General features: G+C 44.1%; 1 protein-coding gene across 3 annotated transcripts in view; it reads left to right on the top strand.

Moving 5' to 3' along the window:
- Window positions 1–22,652, top strand: part of UVSSA (UV stimulated scaffold protein A) — a 95,543-nt gene that overhangs the window by 43,735 nt on the left and 29,156 nt on the right. For all 3 annotated transcript variants that reach the window (XM_063924894.1, XM_063924896.1, XM_063924898.1), the window contains exons 8-10: window positions 8,756–8,864; window positions 18,803–18,953; window positions 20,173–20,298. In XM_063924894.1, the coding sequence (XP_063780964.1) occupies window positions 8,756–8,864; window positions 18,803–18,953; window positions 20,173–20,298 (386 nt within the window). The remainder of the gene's footprint in view (window positions 1–8,755; window positions 8,865–18,802; window positions 18,954–20,172; window positions 20,299–22,652) is intronic.

Raw genomic sequence — 22,652 nt, 5'->3', positions numbered from 1 at the left:
TACTTCATGGGCTGCACGCTGCCGGCGTCACATGTAGGAGGTGGTCATAATAATGTGACTTGACCGTGTATTTGTGACTGATACTGGTCTTGTATCATGTGACACATGATCATAGACCTACCTATATTTGTAAGTTTAAGTGAACAAAAAGCATCCCATATGTTCATGTTAGTGGGGATATATTAAACCTGCACCAAATTCCGCCGATTAAAAGCAGATAGGGTTGGTAATTGCATAGTGTGTAGGTCGACAGACCACAAATGACCAGTCTGTTGGACATGCCGGACGCCTGGAATGTCCCCCAGATCCAATAATTTGTGAGCTGAAGTTGGTTGCGTTGGCAGTGTATGCTGCCCCTGCATGAGTGATGGACAGGTCACCTGTTCCTTCACAGGGGTGGAACTGGGAAATCTCTCCACCCCAGGGGAGGAACGCAGATATTGTGTGGCCATACAGTGGCCCAGATTTATCAAGCCTTGGAGAGTGATAAATAGCACGGTGATAAAAGTACCAGCCAATCGCCTCCTGTCATTTTTCAAACACAGCCTGTGACATGGAAGTTAGGAGCTGATTGGTTGGTACTTTATTACCGTTCTATTTATCACTCTTGAAGGCTTGATAAATGGGGCCCAGAGTGAGATAGCAGTCTGACAGACTTTATTTTATCTGACCGTGTATGATCTTGCCTGCTTGTTGATTACACATGGAAACTATGGAAAGATTAGCCAGGGTACCGTCCATCAATAGTCTTAAAAGAAAAGGTCAGAATTTTGCATGAGCAAATCAAACTCATAATATATGGTTATATGCGCAGATGCATTTGATACTGCAGTCTTCCTGCGTCAGTGTGACTGGGGCCTTTTATCACTACTGTTGGCTGGTAATATCTAGACCAGGCATTCCCAACCACGGTCCTCAAGGCACACTAACAGTGCAGGTTTTAATGATATCCAGGCTTTCAGCACAGGTGACTTAATTAGTAGCTCAGTTATTCTGAATTAACCATCTGTGCTGCAGCCTGGATATCACTGTTGGTGTGCCTTGAGGACCGTGGTTGGGAATGCCTGATCTAGACCATGGGCCAAATGTAATAGAGTGAGAGTTTCAGAAAGTGAGAGATTTGGTAAGGTTTTTCAGTTTTTTTTTTTTTTTTTAAGTGGCAATCATTTACACTGTAAAACCAGGTTGATCTTGCTGTGTAAATGATTGCCACTTTAAAAAAAAACTGCAAAACTTTACCAAATCTCTCACTTTTTGAAACTCTCACTCTATTACATTTGGCCCCATAGGTCTAAACTAGATCCTCAGGACCCCAAACAGTTCAGGTTTTCCAGGTCTCCTCACAGAAACGCAAGTGAAATGATTAGCTCCACCTGTGGATCTTTTACAGTGAGTAATGACTGCACTGTGCTCCTGCTGGAAATTGAGAACTGTTTGGGGTAGTGAGGACCGAGTTTGAGACCATATGACCTAGACAGTCAGATTGGCGACTTGTTGGCCTGCAACGTCCAACCAGGTTAAGCATCAACAAGCCAGAGTTGTCTGTTATAAACTCTGTGCTGCTAACACCGGGTACACTCTAGGACGATGTCTGGACAATTTCTGTATCGGAACGACTAATCATCTATATCGGCTTTTGTGTACTTGCAATTGTGTGCTCCCGTGAGTTGTTAGCGATATCTTCGGGTTGGACGTGCTATGTCCTCTCCTGCTACACCGAGCCGGCGGTGCGTCCTCTCCTGCTAGGGCGAGCCAGCAGTGTGTTCTTTCTTGCTAGGTTGAGCCTATATCAAACACAAAGGGGTGACATTTCAGAGCTATTGAATTTGCCCCCCCCCCTCCTGCCTATTCAATTGAGGACTGTTTTCGCCTGTTTTTAAGGGAAATTTTCGCCAGTGCCTTTTCATCTTTTTATTGTGAAAAGGCATTGGCGCAAAAAAGACTCAATCGGCGAAAACTGCACGTTTTTGCCAATGCGGGTGAGAAAACGTTTATTCGCCAATCCACATGTTTTTAGCTCCTGCTGAATTGTTCGTCTAGGCGGAAAAAAACGTCCCTGCTATTGAATAGGGTGAGTCCCCATTCGCCCTAAAAATAGCAAAAAGTCAAGTTTTTTTCAACTAGGCGAAAAGAAGGATCTGATTGAATACCACCCAAAGTGTTCTTTATTACCTCTTTCTTTGTGAATATATAGTTAGTATGAATTAGACAGCGCAGATGTCGTAGTGGTTAACATAACTACCTCACAGCAATGATGTCATGAGTTCAATTACTGGTTATGACTCATCTGTGTGGAGTTTTATGTTCTCCATAAGTGTGTGTGGGTTTCCTCCCACAATTGCCATAGGACAAATGGTAGAAGAAGAGGGGAGCACAGTAATGAACTGTCCAATCCTTGGATAACACAGTACAACTTACTAATCGGAGTCAAAGGGGTATATGCAATTGCGGTCGAATTCCCGAAATTGTCGAATTTCGGGAATTTTTCGCCAAAAAAAAAAAATCGACAATGCAATTCAGTACTTTCCGACAAAAAAACGGACTTTCAAAATTCGACTTTTTGAAATTCGACTTTTGACAAATTCGACTTTTTTGCAATGATACACATGCTGCAATTCGACCAAAGTCTATTCAATGGAAGTTTGGAAATTCGACAACAGTGCTTTTAGACAGTAAATTCGTCATTTTCAATCCGACACACTTTGGAGGGTGAAACTAATAAAAAAAATGTAAAACATGTTTTTTTTGTGTTTTTTTTTCTTGGTAATATCATATCTATTTATATTAGAAGGGATTAGGTACTTGGTTTGTCTTTTTTGGAGGCACAAGTATTATTTATATATTTTTAAAAATAATATTTTTTTTATTTTTTTTTGGATGGAATGGTAAAATCCCTGAAAAAAATGGCGTGGGGTCCCCCCTCCAAAGCATAACCAGCCTCGGGCTCTTCGAGCTGGTCCTGGTTCTAAAAATGCGAGGGAAAAATTGACAGGGGTTCCCCCGTATTTTTAAAACCAGCACCGGGCTCTGCGCCTGATGCTGGTGCAAAAAATACGGGGGACAAAAAGCGTAGGGGTCCCCCGTATTTTATACACCAGCATCGGGCTCCACTAGCTGGACAGATAATGCCACAGCCGGGGGTCACTTTTATACAGCGCCCTGCGGCCGTGGCATTAAATATCCAACTAGTCACCCCTGGCCGGGGTACCCTGGGGGAGTGGGGACCCCTTCAATCAAGGGGTCCCCCCCCCCAGCCACCCAAGGGCCAGGGGTGAAGCCCGAGGCTGTCCCCCCCCATCCAAGGGCTGCGGATGGGAGGCTGATAGCCTTGAGAAAAATGTCAGAATATTGTTTTTTCCAGTAGTACTACAAGTCCCAGCAAGCCTCCCCCGCAAGCTGGTACTTGGAGAACCACAAGTACCAGCATGCGGGATAAAAACGGGCCCGCTGGTACCTGTAGTACTACTGGAAAAAAAATACCCAAATAAAAACAGGACACACACACCGTGACAAGTACAACTTTATTACATACTGCCGACACACACATACTTACCTATGTTGACACGCCGACTGCCACAGTCTCCGACGATCCGAGGGTACCTGTTAAAAAATTATACTCACCTTCCAGCGTCCAGAGATAAATCCACGTCCAGAGTATAATCCAGGTACTTGGCAAAATAACAAAACGCAAAAACCCGTGCCAGCGGACTGAAAGGGGTCCCATGTTGACACATGAGACCACTTTCCCCGAATGCAGAGACCTCTACGTGACAGCTGTCACTGAAAGGTCTCGTAAGCCAATCAGCGAGCGCAACGTCCTTGCACTCTGCTGATTGGCTCTGTGCGCGTCTGAGCTGACAACGCATCGCAAAGCCTCTCCATTATATTCAATGGTGGGAACTTTGCGGCTAGCGGTGGGGTCACCCGCCGGTCAGCGGCTGACCGCGGGTAACCCCACCGCTGACGGCAAAGTTCCCACCATTGAAAGTAATGGGAGAGGCTTTGCGATGCGCTGTCTGAGGTCACACGCGCACAGCCAATCAGGTGAGCGCCACGGAAGTAGCGCTTCCTGATTGGCTGAAGGGACCTCAGTGACCGGAGTCACGTGGTGTCCCGGCATTCGTGGAAAGGGGTCTCATGTGTCAACGTGGGACCCCTTTCAGTCCGTTGGTACGGGTGTGCGTGTTTTTATTTTGCCAAGTACGAGGATTTGATCTCTGGACGTGGATTTATCTCTGGACACTGGCAGGTGAGTATAATTTTTTTCACAGGTACCCTCGGATCGTCGGAGACTGTGCCAGTCGGCGTGTCAACATAGGTAAGTATGTGTGTGTCGGCGGTGTGTAATAAAGTTGTACTTGTCACGGTGTGTGTCTCCTGTTTTTATTTGGGTATTTTTTTCCCAGTAGTACTACAGGTACCAGCGGGCCCGTTTTTCTCCCGCATGCTGGTACTTGTGGTTCTCCAAGTACCAGCTTGCGGGGGAGGCTTGCTGGGACTTGTAGTACTACTGGGAAAAACAATATTCTGTCATTTTACTCAAGGCTATCAGCCTCCCATCCGCAGCCTTTGGATGGGGGGGACAGCCTCGGGCTTCACCCCTGGCCCTTGGGTGGCTGGGGGGGGGGGACACCCCTTGATTGCAGGGGTCCCCACTCCCCCAGGGTACCCCGGCCAGGGGTGACTAGTTGGATATTTAATGCCACGGCCGCAGGGCGCTGTATAAAAGTGACCCCCGGCTGTGGCATTATCTGTCCAGCTAGTGGAGCCCGATGCTGGTGTATAAAATACGGGGGACCCCTACTCTTTTTGTCCCCCGTATTTTTTGCACCAGCATCAGGCGCAGAGCCCGGTGCTGGTTTTAAAAATACGGGGGATCCCATGTCAATTTTGTCCCCGCATTTTTAGAACCAGGACCAGCTCGAAGAGCCCGAGGCTGGTTATGCTTTGGAGGGGGGACCCCACGCCATTTTTTTCCGGGTTTTTCCAGTTTTTACCCGTTTTTTTAATTCGCGGCAAAATCCGGCAAATCGCCCGTTTTTCGCCCGCGGGACTGTCGAATCCGTTTTTCATTGAATATGGTGAATTCCGGCAGCCACCTGCCGGAATTCACCTGTCGAATTGTGTCGAATTAAAAAACGGCGATAATTTGCCGCGATTCGCCGTGAATTGCATATACCCCATAGTATTTACTAAATCTTTCTAAGTACCTGCAGGAGAATTCCGCTGAACACTGTTCTCTCTTCCCTAATAGAAACAACTCTAGTTTGTATTTTATTATATAATAATTGTAACCCTTAGGGTGGATTTAATAAGCAGCAAGCTGGCCAAAAATTGCCTAACATGGGTTAAAACCCACAGCCCACAACTTTTTTCTGAAATCTAAAGGCCCGTACACACTGGTCGATATATCGGCCGTTCTCTTGAACGGCCGATATATCGCGGGACCGTCGGCCAGTGTGTACGGCCGATACGTCTGTGAACTCTGTCGTTCACAGACGTATCGCGTCGGCCGCGCAGCACAGACGACGGCCAATATATCTACCGATATATTGGCGCGTCGCTGTGTGTGTACGGGGTGGTCGTCCGACCGCCGTACACATGCTGCGGCGGCCGGCGGTGATTGACATGTGAACTGGGCGGGCGGGCGCCCTCCCAGTTCATGACGTCAGTCCCCCGACGGATCGGGCAGTGTGTATGCACAACACACTGCCCGATCCGTACATAGATATATCTGCAGATCAATTGATCTGCAGATATATCTATCAGTGTGTACCCACCTAGAGTTTAACATGGGTGTCAATGGGAGTTAGTGTGGATTTTAGTGTACAGCTCCAGACAAGGTGAAAATTAGGGAAATATCCTCATCACCGTGTAACACAGTGCCCTTACCCCTGAGACACCTCTCCCAATACATACAAATGTGTTTACAGGTTTTTCAGTAGAAAGATCTGGCCAATAAAGACATGCCATTGTACAGGTGGTTTTCTCTAAAAAGCAGGAAAATGGGTTAATGATGTGGGGGTGTAAGTGATGCGGGACATATATGTTGGGGTGTTGTATTGAAGGGGTGATGTATTAATGGGATAGGGGTTTCTGGGTTTGCAGATGGGAGTTACAAGGGTTTTTTCCCCCAACTTTTTACAAACCTGTATATAAATATTAAATATCACTATAGAGACCATTTTATGACCCCCTACAAAACACTAGAGGCAGGCATGTCCAAACTGCGGCCCTCCAGCTGTTGAGAAACTACACATCCCAGCATGCCCTGACACAGCTTTAGCATTCTCTGACAGCAAAACTGTGTCAGGGCATGCTGGGATATGTAGTTTCACAACAGCTGGAGGGCCGCAGTTTGGACATGCCTGCACTAGACCCTTGATTTTGCAAGCTGTCATTTTCCCATGTGATACGATGTAACTGGCCCCAATACAGGGTTGGCTGGTTTAAACCAAATGTTTTTTTGTTTTTTTTTAATAAAAACCACTCTGGTTTTTTAATTATGCTGTTAATACAGGCACGGCGCCGTGACTTATTAAAAAAGAGCCTATTATACAAAAATAAATAAATATTGTTTTTATTCAAAATGTTTAATGCCAGTGACCTGCCCGGTGCTTATTCTTAACTCTTCCTTTTTAGTGTGTGCGTGTTTCTCTGAGAAGTGCTTTTGCAGTTTCCTTTTTGTATTACTATTCACATTGATTTAATTATAATAAGTAAAGCTGGCCATACACTAGGACGATTTCAGGTCTGATTGCACGATTTGGACACTTGGGACGATGCATCGTGTGCAAATCGTGCACTATTTGGGAACGATTACGATCCAATGCGCTGTCACACGGGTCGTATCTTCTAATCATACGTGCAGTCCATATGATCCGTGATTATCGTTTGCAGAGCGTGCTGTGTTTTTTGCATCATCCAATCTGCGTCATTTTGAGTGGCATTTCCCTAAACACTTTTTGTGAGACACATGATCGATCGTTAGGGGCGACCGATCAATCGTCAGATAGTTTGCGCATTGTATGTCATAAAAATACCAAATTGTGAGGCCAGGACTGCCAGGGGGCTGCCGGGGGAGTTCAAGGGAAATCGTGATACAAATTGCATTTGATGCTGGTCGTTTTAATGTATGGCCATCATAAGACTAATACTTATTTTCAATTTCGTCTATCTATGTGTGCACTTTGTATTAATATGTTTAGTCTATCTACATATATTCAGATGTAATCGTCAAAAATTGGTTTAAATTTGAAATCTGTAAAATCAAAGCCTAATAACATTCTTAGGGGGGGGGGGGGTATTCAATTGTTTGAAAAGTCAGTTGGGCGTCTGTTTTTCTATTTGTCTATTAGATAGGAAAAAACAATCTAATAGACAAATAGAAAAACAGACGCCCAACTGACTTTTCAAAAATTTGAATTCCCCCCTTAATGTTAGAAAGCATTAAAATCAAGGTTTCTAATACATGATTACATTTTTTTCCCATTAAAAATTACTGCAATAAAAAATGTAATTGGTTTAAACAAAAAAAACAAAAAACGGTTTAGACCAAAAAAAGTTTTTTTTCCCAACCGTGCCTCAATACATTGCTTGTGGCCACTTACAGCCTCCCGCACTGTGCTGCCTATCTTATCTGCCACTTATCTTGGCGTTCTGGTAGTTTTCTCATGTACATCACGTAGGTTGCACACTGCAGAATTAATGTGCGACATCCGTGCCGTTTCTTATTGAATTCTGCAGGTATCAGCAGCACGCATCATGAAAATATTCAGTGAAATGAGCGTAATGTTAACCCACGGGCACAGGGCGCAGAACCCGCAACGAATTGATTCTGCCCCTTAGTGTTGTGTAGAGCTGCTGGTAAATCTGTATGATTTTGTATTTAGCAATAACCGTACAGAGAGATGAATAAAATGTTATGAGATAATTACTGTATATGTTCAATTGTGGAAAATGAATGAATAAATTGGGTCGATGTCTTCATTCGCTCTTGTCCTTGGAAGTCAGAGCACGCCAACTTAGGGGGATATTTACTAAGCCTTGGAGATACAGTACCAGCCAATCCGCTCCTGTCATTTTTTCAAACCCAGCCTGTAACATGGAAGTTAGGAGCTGATTGGCTGTTGCGTTATCACCTTCCACCTTATTACTTCACCAGGCTTAATAAATCTGCCCCTTCAAGTAGCTTGGTCTACACCTGCCTTTACACCTTCATATTTTGTCAACTGTTAGAATGTGCCGCATGACGTCACCGATGAAAAGTCGACATGCTAACATTGTCAACATTCTGCATTGTGGCTGTTTCGGCAGTACGTACCCTAAACCAGGCCCCAAGCCAGCAGCTACAGCTAATGTTCTGGCCATTGTGGCTTGAGTCGCAGTTTGCGGCTAATGTTGCACAACAGCCGTAAGTATATCCCTAACCCTAATGTTGGCATTTCACTTGTTAACATTTGCGATGTCGACGTTTTTGCAGATGCTGACCTTTTGGCTATAGGCATTTCAACAATGTTGATATCATAACTGTCGACTTTGTACATTATGGGGGAGATTCAGTTGTTTGAAAAGTCAGTTGGGTGTCTGTTTTTTCCTATTTAATAGACAGGAAAAAACAGACGCCCAACCGACTTTTCAAACATTTGAATTCCCCCCTACGAATGTTGAGACTGTGACGGTCGACGTGCTGTTTTTTTGTTTTTTCACCCTATTTTATGTGCTTTCTGAATGTTCTTTATTGCCATTTACACAGATGAAAGCAAGCGATGAGGATGATGATGATGACGAGGATGATTTTGAAGAGGTCCCAGAGAAGGAAGGTTATGAACCTCGCATTCCGGACCACCTTCGCGCTGAGTACGGTGAGTTTGCCCAGCTGTGAAGAGCTTTATCCTGGCATGTTACTGCGGCAGTAAAGTAAATAAACAGCCATTATGAAGTAATAAAGGGATCAGTGGTGTGGGTAATCTCTCTGACTGCTGCAAGGAAGTCATTACAGAGATAGGGGAGCAGCGATTGGCTGCAGATAAACAAATACTTTGTAGGTGAAGAGGCGACGGAGACTGCGGCTTTATTTCATTCAGTCATGTAGCCCTGTAGTTTAAAGCCTGCCGCTGTTATGGGGACTACAAAGGAATATTTCTAAAAGGATATTTATTTCCTGTGGAAGAAAAAAGACCCCGCTTCACGCGCCTCTCTTGTAAACTGCTCTCGAATTACAGTAAATCTGTTTAATTAAATCCTATTATACAGAGTGATGCGGCACCGCGCGACGCACTCTATCGGAGGCCTCTGTAAAATAATCATCGCTGTGCCTCTTCCCAGTCCTTGCTGTGCTCTTTATAGAGACATGCATATTGCACCGATACACACTTAATGAGATTATTATACGGGAGGACTTTCTACTCTAAACAAATAGCCCACGTGTTATTATTTTTATGTTCTTTGAAAAAAAACTGGAAAAAAGTCTATTTTCACTTTATTTTCGTTTTTTTTCTTCCTTTTTTTTTTAGGTTATAAACCTTTATCTAATCATCTATGTAATGATTGTTTTTATGAGACTGCTTTTGGTCGTGGGATTCAAAGCCGGTTCACAGAGCGGCTTGCCACATCCTACTAAAATAAATATCCTCCAATAATAATAACTAGCTGATGTGCCCCACGATTCAACAGGACGAAGGTTTGCTGTGCAAAACAGTTTACCCCTTTTCACCCTATTAGGAGTTGAATTTTGAAAAATCCCTGCTTAGTGGTTGTTTGCAAATAACTGTCACAGTTTCCAGACCACCCAGCAGGTGCACAGAGAGAGTTCACCAACTGTCACATTTTCCAGAGCACAATGGTGATGCATTGTAAATGGCAGACGGACATTTTGCCACATATCTCTGAATCGAACCAACCAATTACAGCTTCAGTATAATTCTGCACATGTATCTGCTGAGGGCAATGGCTTTGTAGAAATAAGTCACTCATAAAAGTCGTCCTTCTGCTATTAATATATAGATATCATCGAAAGCAGGCTTGGGAAGATGATGTGGAACTATAGTTTACAGCATGCCCAAATAGGTTTTGTGACTAGCCAAGATCTAGAGCAGGCCTGGCACCACATTTTAAGGCTTTACTAAAATACGCTGCCACAATTTATTTATTTAAGTTACATTTAACATAGTGAGGGGTCTATTGATGAAGCAGAGAAAAAAGTGGAGAAGTGAGCCTGTGGAGAAGTTGCCCATGGCAACCAATCAGCTGCTCCGTACAATGGTATAGTATGCAAATTCTAAAAGTGACTTCAATGCTGATTGGTTGTCATGGGCAACTTCTCCACTGGCTCACTTCTCCACACTTTTCACTGTTTCATGAATAGATGTATGCAGATTCCAAAGCTGCATTGTGAATAGGTTATGCAAGCCCGCTGACCTTTCATATGAGATGTCAGTAGGAATTGTGGTAGAGGTAGATATAAGTAAAAGCACATGACCTGGAGAGGGGTGTAGCAAGGCATATGCTTATATCTACCTCTATGTCCCTAGTGATGTTTACCATAACAGCAAATGTATTGTTGTTTGTAATACATTTAGAAATAAACTAGCTTATGAGTTTTTCTATATCCACATATTTGGGGGTATGACGGAGAAAAAATTGGGAGAAGCATCCTAAAGAAGCCTTTATGCAAGTCCAGATAAGTCTAAAGTTGTAAGTGGGGTACACCCGTTTTGTTTATCTGCACTTTTGGGTGTTATCCTATACATAAGCCTGGTGGCTAAGATTCCATATTAAAGAAACCTTCATGGGCGGACTCTACGACACTGCTGTGTGAGTACCCCATATGTTATATGGCCAGGTGGAGGATGTAGTCACCAATGTTTGTATTCCTGCACACACTAGAGGTGTATATTATCTATTCTCAGGATGAACTACACCATTTTTTTGTTTTGTCTTCTTTTCCTCTCTACTGTTTTTTTTCTGTTTGCCTTTTTTTTTTAAATATAAATGTATCTTGAAATCGGGTGAGGATTCTGCTACAGAAGAAATATATACAGTACCAAGGAGAAAGACATATTCATTCCTATATCGGTTGTTTGCTATGAATACAGAACACTGACTCTTATGCATTTGCTGATGAACTTTGTGAATTTGCTTCAAATTTAGAGTTTGCCCAAATGGTGACTGTTTTTGCTTTTATCTCTATAAGTGCAGCTTTACAGTTGTAACTTCTGAGAGAGAGATTTTATACAGCAAAGTACAAGGAATACAGAGCGTTTTCAGGAAACTTTTGCTGTTAGATTTACAGCTCTGTATTTTGTGGTGTCTCTGCATACATGTAATGTGTCCAGTCAACAAGTATGCATTACTAGGCTACACAGCAGCTTTAATTGGCAGTTGCCAGCAAGCATGTGACGCAACTTCAGTGAACCCGCAGTGAGGCTCATGTGTGCTGTACGGCTGGCCTGGCAACTGTGCAGCTTTCCCTCCACCTCCAGCATAGGGTCAGATGTCTCCACCACTGTTCCCAGCAGCAGAAAGATTACAGCAGATGAGTGGATTACATTGATTACAAGATAATGTACAGTAAGAAAGGCACTGATCTTTGTGCACCAAAATATTACATTGGGTAGACTCCCCCTTCCCCCCCCCCCCCCCCCCCAATTTCCTATTTATGATTCGGGACCAATATCTTTATTTTGTTATATATACTGTATATTTTCCTCGCTGGTGAATCTCAAATAGAATTAAATCCATACAAAAAGTCAGTGTGTGAACTAAACCACTATAAATACACTATTCATTAACATTAATAAAGTTGATAGCATAATGGGACATTCGGCTAGTCAACAGTGCGATTTCCCATTGACTTTTATTCTAAGCCTAATACTAACCCTAATTGCAGCTTAACCCTAATGTAACGCTAATTGCAGCCTGACCCTAACATCGGGTGTCAGCATTGCAACTGTCAACACGTCAGTGTCGACATTCTGATGGCATACCGATGATTGCCGAATGACGATTAACAATAAGGGGCAGCATGATATTATTGTAGTTACTCCTAGCCATTAGCAATGAACGGTGATAGTAATATACATTAGTCACCAGCCTATGTATGACCATTGCCATCTGCTAAAAGCATCGGATGATAATGATTTACCAGTCCCTTTGTTCCAACTCTACACATGGCGATGTCTTGTTTCAGCACCAGTTTAGATCCCAGGACTACCCTTACCCTGGGATCTAAATTAGCCAGGGCAACCCAACCCTTTCCCTTACCCCTGTGTCTTACATGCACTGCGTAACATAATATACTGTTTTCCACGCCAGCCCTATGCTCTGTCTAAATATCATGTCATCCTATTTTACTGCATTTTCCAATTTCATTTTTTTATTTTTTTTAAATGCAGATTTTCATTTGGGTTTAACATGAAAAACAGTCTTGGGTTCTTTCATGTAATAAAACGTGAATTAGTTTTAATGTTGGTGATTAGGAGATTAGTTAAGTGAGCTGTGAAGCCATTACCCATTAGAGAGTGTCATAGCAAATTAAGACGTTTGGTATTTTTAATGACCTTGCGCAAGTAAAGTCCTTCTTGATGTTTGCACCTGATGTCCGAGTGTCAGGAAACTGTGGTTCCTATAAGGGTGAGGCCTCTGTATTTAAGGAGGGTTGGGACCTTAACTTCTAAACTTCACGTGGGTAAATCAAGTTTATTGTGAAATATTTCTATAAGGTATGTATTTGCCACCCTCAGACTATAAAAGGGGGAAAGGGGCTCAGTAGTTGTAAATAATAATTCAAAAGTAACCGCAGTTTCTTGTACCCTAGGCAGCGGTCTAGTTTTGTCCGATGGTACCCTAGGCAGCGGTCTAGTTTTGTCCGATGGTACCCTAGGCAGCGGTCTAGTTTTGTCCGATGGTACCCTAGGCAACTGTCTAGTTTTGTTTGATGGTAGCTCTGATTTTTTTTTTTTTTTTTTTTAGCTCTCTTTATTTATAACCGCAGTAGACATAAAAAAAAGTTGTATTACAATTGAGACTGAACATCAAGGGTGACCATCATAAATAAAGGGTAGCACTGATTTCTAAGCCACTCATGATGCATCTATATCTGCTATATTAATTTATTTTAGAATTGCGCAATCTAGTAATGACAACGTAGCCAGGTTTTTTTGGGGCCGTTCTCTGCACTTGAATAGGCAATGAGGAAACTGGCACAGTCAGTGTAGATTGGACATAGAATATGGATGGCTGGGTTGAGGGAGGGGGGAGTTGTTGGAAACACCCCATTCATCAGACTGACTGGTTTGGGAGAGAGTTGCTTTTTATGCCCTTTCATGCAACGAGGGTCTGGAAAAGTGATTATTTCCTCTGTATAATTAGGTGGGAATAAAACATGATTAAAACAAACAAGTAATTGCCTTTTGGAGACACTATTTTTCCACGGCCCTGATTAAGAGTGTTGTTTACACAGCCTTATGCCTAATAGGGTCATAAATTCATCACCTGGAGAGGGCTCCACAGAAGCCGGCCATGGCAGGAGCTTCCCTCCATAGTTAAGCGCACTTGTGTGGACCCTGATTTGTTGCCCTCTTATCTGGGTCAATATGGTGTTCTGTACAACGCTGTCTGACATTGTTAAATTGTGGGATAAGTGTAGTGGAAATCAAACACTAAATTACGTTAACACTGAAATTATTTTCCTTCATTGAGACCGGCCCTTGTAAATGTCTGTGTATATTCAGCAAGGCCATTTTGCGTTCCTAGCATGGGTCATTTCCCTATAGTGCACCTGTTCCCTACATAGTGAAGGTAGCCATTCTGTAGGTTGAGACCGCCAGGGGTGGCTTGGCCATAGAGCTCATCAGGATGATTCCAGGTAGGCCGATGTGTCTATGGGGCCGGTTATGTGTGTTGTCATGTGGCCCCACGCCCCACATGACAGGCAGCCCACCGCACTCCGTACACTGCATTATCCCCATTCATTCTGTTATTCCATCTCTGCAGTATGGCAACTCATCCAGCCATCCAGTGATGCCGCCATGGCTACACTGAATGTTATACCTCTAGTGCTGCACATGTCAGGCCACTTCTACACAATTGTACAGGTCCACTTTTAGTTCCCAATCCGCCACTGGTGTCAGACACAACTGGAGCAAAAGACGCAAGAAAGGCCACAATTACGTACAATCAGGCCCTATAAGGAGGGATCCGGCCCCCCCTCAACAGATCCCACTCTCTCATCAGACCACACCCCTATTAGAGCTGCTTCCATAAATTTCCTGGGCTGGTTTTCAATTCCAGTCCACCCCTGGAGACCACTGACGTGTCACTATAGAGACTAGTGCCCTTTTGATATTGCTGTTATATTTTTGAATTCCCCCCACACAGGATACTCCAGAGTCCGGAGAAAACCCAGAAAAGCAATTCTGGAAAGTCATAAAAGCAGTGGGAGATTGCCAGCAATGAGGCTGAGACTGCAGGTTATATCTCTGTAGGAGCTTCCGTATATCTTCTTGTGATGTGTGCACTACCACTGTGAATGTTTTCTGGCACTGGTTGTGGCACAATACTGTCAGGCAACATGCATATATTACAGTAGCGTCATATGCAATCCGTTTCCCCCTGGTTACCCCTGTTGTTTCCTTCCTGCTTGCACAGAGCTAACAGTTGCAGAGGAGGCAATACAAGGACATGTTATGGACCAATATTTAATCCCCCTTTAAGTGTTAATGGAAAGAAATGAGGTATACCATATATCTCTCCCCCATGCTTTCTGCACCTTGCAGTTTCCATTCTAACTGATGCTCCCACATCCTGCAGTTTTCCTATCTCCCCCCACACATCTTGTATTCCCCCCACACTCCTGCAACCCGCAGCTCTCTTGCTTACTCCTGCGTCTCTCTCTTGCTTACTCCTGCGTCTCTCTTTTGCTTACTCCTACGTCTCTCTCTTGCTTACTCCTGCGGCTCCCTCTTGCTTACTCCTGCGGCTCCCTCTTGCTTACTCCTGCGGCTCCCTCTTGCTTACTCCTGCGGCTCCCTCTTGCTTACTCCTGCGGCTCCCTCTTGCTTACTCCTGCGTTCCTGCGGCTCCCTCTTGCTTACTCCTGCGGCTCCCTCTTGCTTACTCCTGCGGCTCCCTCTTGCTTACTCCTGCGGCTCCCTCTTGCTTACTCCTGCGGCTCCCTCTTGCTTACTCCTGCGGCTCTCTCTTGCCTACTCCTGCGGCTCTCTCTTGCCTACTCCTGCGGCTCCCTCTTGCCTACTCCTGCGGCTCTCTCTTGCTTACTCCTGCGGCTCCCTCTTGCTTACTCCTGCGGCTCCCTCTTGCTTACTCCTGCGGCTCCCTCTTGCTTACTCCTGCGGCTCTCTTGCCTACTCCTGCGGCTCTCTCTTGCCTACTCCTGCGGCTCTCTCTTGCTTACTCCTGCGGCTCCCTCTTGCTTACTCCTGCGGCTCCCTCTTGCCTACTCCTGCGGCTCCCTCTTGCCTACTCCTGCGGCTCCCTCTTGCCTACTCCTGCGGCTCCCTCTTGCCTACTCCTGCGGCTCCCTCTTGCCTACTCCTGCGGCTCCCTCTTGCCTACTCCTGCGGCTCCCTCTTGCCTACTCCTGCGGCTCTCTCTTGCCTACCCCTGCGGCTCCCTCTTGCCTACCCCTGCGGCTCTCTCTTTCTTCCTGCTGCTACTCCCTCTGCCGCACTTTCTTTTTCCTGCAGCTCACCATGTCTCTCTCTTCCCCCGGCAGCTCGCTTTGTCTTTCTTTCCCCCAGTAGCTCTCTGTTTCGTTCTCAGATGCTCTCCCTGTCTTTCACTCTGCAGCTCTGCCTCTTTACCCCACAAATGCCGTAACAAATACCCCCTCCCTTGTACTCCTGGGTGCCAAGCAATATTGTATCCTCAAGAACACTATTATTTTGGAATATATATATGTGTGTGTGTGTGCCTAGCGGAAGTAATTCCATCTAAGTTGTGAGTTTTGATGTAACTAAGGGTAGATGTCTCCACCTGCATTCAGCACATTTTATGCTGTCAGCCGTACATACTAAACGTATAGACTGTGTTTGACAACAGTGTCCAGGTCATGGTACCATCAGCAATGCTTTGCTTCCTTCAGTCTGCCTGCCAGCAAGCCTGATAAAGCAGGAGCGACATAGAGGGGGAAGCGTTGGAAGCTAAGAGCACTCTGTATGGCTCTTTATGTGTGCACTACAAGAAGGACCTGGTGCTATACCCTTTTATCATTGTCCAGGATTTTACACAGCTTACTCTGCCGTGTCATCAGTGTGTCAGGGTGGTTTAGCCAATGGGGAGTGTGTACCAGAAATCCACTTACTTTAGTATTTTCAAAAATGAATGGTCAGCTCTTCTGCTTAGAGGGATCTCTACATTTACTCCAGTCCCATTCACTAGAGAGAGTGTTCTTGGGATGATGCACAAAGCTGCAGACATAGCAGATAGAATTGAGACCAGAAAGGTCTGGGCAAAGTATAGAATCGTCCCCATTCACTTGGTACTTGGTATGTGGGTCGCTTGTGTTTTCAAAGAACTCTAGGGAAGGCTTCATATGCATATTTTTCCCCAATGATTTCTATACCTTAAACCGTCAGATAAAGGGCAGACCTGAGAAGAGCTCAGGTTATTATTGTCTTCTTGACCGTTTTACCCTTCTGCCATAGAAGACTGTTGACTCAGAGTTACTGTAAACCACTTGGGGGCCCTTCTCACATGGATGATCCATTTTACAGGACAGCTGATTCAAATTTATATTGTGCCCAATTTGTTTATTCCTTGTAATGTACTCGACAGTGCTCCAGAAAATAGCATTTCAAATCCTCTTGTCCTATCCTGGATTACTGCTTTCCAGTAGCTTTTAAGACCTGCTTTGAATGTTCTTTGAGCCTCATGATGAAGCTTTTAATTGGAAATGCACTAAAAAACCATTGTACCTCCCACAGACTGATGTTTATTTTTCACTCAGTTATAACTACTGCATTTTACACAGTCGGTTAATAACCTTTACCCTCTTTTTTTTATTTACTTTATTTGGAATTGGTTAAAAAGGGTTTATTAATTTTATTTGACCATATAGAGTATTTTGCGTTTTTGTTTTGGTCCGAATTCTGTAACAAACCATATTGATTTCATAATATAACAAAATGAAATGTGGAAAAAAAAACCAAAGGAATTAATACTTTTTATATCGGTAGTACATTTGTAAAATTAAATAAAGAAAAAAATTTCATATATTATATAAATATTAAATGCTAAGTTTTGTGCGTCTGTATCCCATTTGGAGACCTCTTCTACATATTTTTAGAGTCAGATTTATTGGAATATAATATACCATAGTTATCCATTGCAAAAGGCACAAGCGCTCTCGGCAGACATGTTTTGGTTTCGGAGTAAGCCCGCACAGCTGTTAAACCCTGTACATAGAGTCTCCTTTTATCTATGGCGAGTGCATTTTCACGCCGGGCCTTTATCATCCCTTTTAATCCCACCATTTCTGTCAGGACATAATCTCTTTCTCAAATTTACATTTTAATTACCAGACCAGCTGAACTGGCTAAAATCAATAATGTCAGCATTCTGCCTCCTATCTCCGAGCCGGAGCCCTGCCTCTCTATTTCCCACTATCGATTGATTTCCCCGAACACCGTCCTCTTTATTTCTCCCAGCAAATAGGTGCCATTTGGTCACTTAAGCCTTGGGAAAAAAAAGAAATCTTTGACTGCGTTACGGCTGCATTCAAACATTTTAATACAATTCTTTAAAGGAATGTACTTGATAGTTGTAAGAAAAAAATTGGCACGTTATAGCAATTTAATGCCATTTGTGGGATTTCGATTATTTTAAGTTCACTTGAGGTGAACCGACGATAGAATGCAGGCCGTCGATTCACTAGCGTCATCAGTGAGACACATGGCGCCTCATGCCTCTTTGACGGCTCTAGTGTAGTGGTAATATGTGGGTATCCGGACTCCAGATCGACAGCACAAAGGTCGACACACCTTAGGTCGACGCCAATTGGTCGACACACCTTAGGTCGTCAGGAACAAGGTCGCCATGGAAAAAGGTCGACATGAGTTTTTCACGATTTCTTTCCTTTTTTTGAACCTTTTCATACTTAACGATCCACGTGGACTACGATTGGAACGGTAAAGTGTGCCGAGCGAAGCGGTAGCGGAGCGAAGGCACCATGCCCGAAGCATGGCGAGCGAAGCGGTGCACTAATTGGGGTTCCCGGTCACTCTACGAAGAAAACGACACAAAAAAAACATAAAAAACTCATGGCGACCTTTTTCCACGTCGACCTTGTTCCTGTCGACCTTTTGTCCATGTCGACCTTTTGTCCATATCGACCTAAGGTGTGTCGACCAATTGGCGTCGACCTAAGGTGTGTCGACCTTTGTGCGGTCGACCCTCAGTCCCAGACCCAATATGTGTACTCATGAGTATTAATTCAGGCCACAAAGTGGCTCTCTTGATTGTGTATATACAGTAGGTGACATAAACATTTTTTGGTCTATAAATATATGGAGTTATTTATCAATGAGTGATAAATTTCACTGTGATTGATAAATTCCTCCCCAGCCAATTAGCTCCTAACTGCCAGTTTTCAAACATAGCCTGTGACATGGAAGTTAGGAGCTGATTGGCTTTTGGAATTTATCACTCATCACAGTGAAATGTATCACTCATTGATAAATAAGGGTAATAGTCTTATTAGTGTAGCTTGCATGTTGTATGTTACAGATTACATGTGGTATGATCTGTATTGTTGAGTAAAAACTGTGGTTATTGGACACAGGTCTCGACACTGCTTCACCTGCGCCAGAGAAAAAGGTAGACAAGCGTCCTGATGTTCAGAGGAGCAAGAGGCACAAGATAGGGCTGAATCCCACCGGTGCTGCTGCAACACTAATGATCACACAAGATAAGAAGGCAGCCTCAGACTCCAGGTATTGTGTGACTGCCAGGTGTGTGTCTGATCTGCAGCTACTGGGGTGCAGAATGATCACAACAGTATGGGTCTATTCAGCAAAGACAATTATACCACTGAGAGCCACACGCCCCTGCCTGTACCCCACTTCCTGTGACTCTCCCAGGTCACACCAATCACTGTGTGCGGCTCAAACACTGCCCAGCAAGGTTTCTATTGCTGTGCCTTTGGGCTAGTAGCCTGGAGAATCATGGGAACAGAGAGGGTGGCAGAGATGTCTCCCGAATCATGCCAGTCCTGCATAATACTTCCATTTGAGTAGTGATAATAAGTAATGGGGTGAGTGGGTATAGTCTGTGGAAAATGTGTGGGGAAAGAACTTACAGATAATGATGCTGATCCCGAGGAGGGAGCAATGCAAAAATCGGCAAGTAACGATCACCTGGGCAAAGCCATGCGGCACTGCAGGTGGGGCGGATGTAACATATGCAGAGAGATTTATATTTGGGTGGGGTGTTTCCAAACTCCTATCTAAATTGCTGCGTAAACCTAAAGCTGCCCATTATTTGTGGGCTACATGCAAAAGCAGCCGGTATTTACCCTGCATACAACATTAATGTGCCCCCCTTGCATTGCAGCTCGGTTCGTTCCAGATATACAGTTACTTGCTTTTCGTGCTTTGACCCCACCTAAGAATCAGCCTGTGCGGCAGACCCCAGAGCATTGCAGATGAGGGGGGGGGGAAGGGGGGTAGTAATAGATGTGGTATGTCCATCATGCCATAGCATAAAAAATCTCATCCTCCAATGGGTGTTGGCTTTGTGCATAGATCGGCCAATAAGCATAGAAAGGGACGCTTCTCTATAGAATAACCTTTACATGAATAATTCAAGGTTATAAGGCCCACTCGGACTGATGGATGGTGGCTGTCAGAAGTATTGCATCATCAAGTATGTCCGGTCTCTGCAGGAGCTGATGTTTTAGTTGACTGTAGAATTAGAGGGGGTCTATTTACTAAGCCTTGTAGAATGATAAAGTAGAGAGAGATAAAGTACCATCCAATAGCTACTGACTGCCATGTTACAGGCTGTGTTTGACAAATGACAGGAGTTGGTTGGTACTTTATCTCTCTCCAAGGCTTAGTAAATAGACACCTAGGTACTAAGTGTTTTATTTGCACTATGTCATTAAATGTCTATTTAATACCATCTGCTAATGATGTCCGTTGTCCACCTCAGCCCAGGGGAGCCCAGCAGTAAGTGTGGAAAGCGGGAAGAAGATCCAGCTAGAGCACCTGTCATCCCATTCGGGGGTGACCTGCACGGCTGGGGGGAAGATCAGACCACAGCTGCAGCAATAATTAGGTTCGTAAACTGTTTTCCCTTTCTCAAGGAGGGATTTGTGGAGCGGAGAATGTGAACTTTCCCAATCCAATTACTATTCATTTCGGAAGCTGCTGTTTTTTTTTCTTTTTCAACTGGTTTGTTTCGTCGGGGTCATATACTGGCCACAGAGCCGGGGTTAAGTGAGACGGGTTTATAAACTCATTTCAGGACCTGCAACTCATCCTAAACCTGGGTCTAGTTTCATTCTGAGTATGTCTAGCTGTGGCTGAGAATGTAGATGGTGGTCCTTAGTCACACAGGTAGGGGCCTCTGATTGTCTCAGTGTTACCATTATACTACTTTCCATCAAAATAGGTATGATTACATGTTTTTGCTAGGCTACCACATTTAATGCCCTGTGAAGTGGCAAATGCAGAATTTCTGGAGTGGGGTTTCCAAATGCAATCCACAAGCTGCGGGACATTGGGGCAAGTGCGGAGTCTGGGTGAGCGGTAGAAGAATCCAGTAACGATCCTGGACATTTATGTAAACATTGGTCTGAATACAGTGTTGATATTTAACACTATAGATGGTCTATATTATAGGTTATATCAAACATATTTAAATAATATAAATAAGATAAGTGGTCAGGAAAAGGTTAAACACATATTAAGAAATACACAAACCTAATAGAACCAGCTCTACACTTTCTAAGCACACATTCTCCCACCTCATGGTAAGGCTCCTGTCTCTTCTTCCTGGCAGCTGCTTTCTGGTCCAGTGCACCGATTGAGGATTCAGATCCACACACACAGTAAACTTGGTAGTTGCAACCACTGGGCATGTGCGCTGCTCTGTCCCTTAAACTGCATGATGTGGCGGCAGCTCGAGTAATCGTATTAAATACCATTGCTATCGTTATAATTTCAGCCAATTGCTAAGTGGAGGGGAGTTTCCGGGCTCCCAGCCCATGCTGTGCGACTGCATGCACAGCTCAAAATAGACTCTCTACATTAAAACTACTCCTTTTATTTATATTGACACAGCGTAGCCCACCAATGGCATCCCTCCAGTAGTAGCGGTAGCTGGAACTACATACAAAAAAAAGTCTGCTTAACCAACTGGTAAGAACAGACAATTGCACAACATGAGGCCAATTACTTTTAACAATGTCACAATAAGCATTAGATTTTCAACACAATGCCGACATGGTCACATGTTAGGTTTATGCTGCTGTTAGGGGTAGGTTTAGCACTCAAACACTGTAAAAACGCTATGTCTACATTTCATACCGCCGCACCCAATTAAATCAAGAGAGAACATCTACAGCTTCAGCCGTGAGATGGTATACAGGGGAGCGGTCTCGGGGTGCACACCGGTAATGAGAGGTGCGACCCTGCGGAGACCTTTCAGTAGAACGGCATACAAAGAAAAAGTTGCAGGTGCACAATTCAAACACTACCAATTTATTCATAATAATCATTGCAATAAAATTTTGCATTTTGAGCGAGGTTCTTCGCATAGTTATGGCCATAAGTAACTGCTTGCCCACCGCGTCCAGGTGACCTCGTTAGTCGGGCAACTCCCTAACATTTAGGGGAGTACCAATCTAGGGCGCGGGACACCCCAAAATGAAGCAGCTGAGTGACCCCAGGGCAACACCAAAGTGAAAGAATATATAGTGAAAATAGGTTAGTGAGAGAGGCTGCTGAAAACAGCAGGGGTAAATTAGTGAGAGGTACAAAGTGAGAAATAAAATAGTGAGGTAAAATAGTGAGAGGCAAAGTGGTGAGAAGTGAAGGTGGGAAATGAGTTACATTGAAACAAACACACAATAGTTAATATGAAAATAAGTGTTAATATGTGTTGCTCCTGAGGCCAAACAGCCACAGCAGTCCAGGGGGACCCACACCCCGGAAATCCATCCCCCCATCTAATCTAATCTGATACCCATTTGTGCAGGACTCACCTTGCTCTGCATGCAGTCTAAGAAATGTCAGGAACCTAATTAAAACCAATATATAGGAAAGGTGGACGTGGGTGCTACCACCAGGCAGAAGGGATCTCTGGCCTTCTATTGTGTATGTAAATACACAGCATTAGGTATACAGGTGAGGGGTCTTGGGGTGCACACCGGTAATGAGAGGTGCGACCCTGCAATTAGAATCACATTGGACATATACAAGAATAGCCTAAACATTGCTTATATTTGATCTAGTAATAGGTCAGGGGTCACAAAGGTCACCAATAAGAACACAAGTCCAATTACAGGGTCAGGCAGTGTTTACACCCCAATCAGAGTAACCCTCCTGCAAGATGACGGATCTCAAACACTGGTCAATTATTATTATTTTTTTGTTAAAAGCCTGTGTAGATTTTCAGTTCTTAAAGCA

The sequence above is a fragment of the Pseudophryne corroboree genome, chromosome 1 (assembly GCF_028390025.1).
Source record: "Pseudophryne corroboree isolate aPseCor3 chromosome 1, aPseCor3.hap2, whole genome shotgun sequence".
NCBI classification, from domain to species: domain Eukaryota; kingdom Metazoa; phylum Chordata; class Amphibia; order Anura; family Myobatrachidae; genus Pseudophryne; species Pseudophryne corroboree.
The sequence above is the reverse complement of the archived record's forward strand: the minus strand, read 5'-3'. Positions and strand labels throughout refer to the sequence as shown.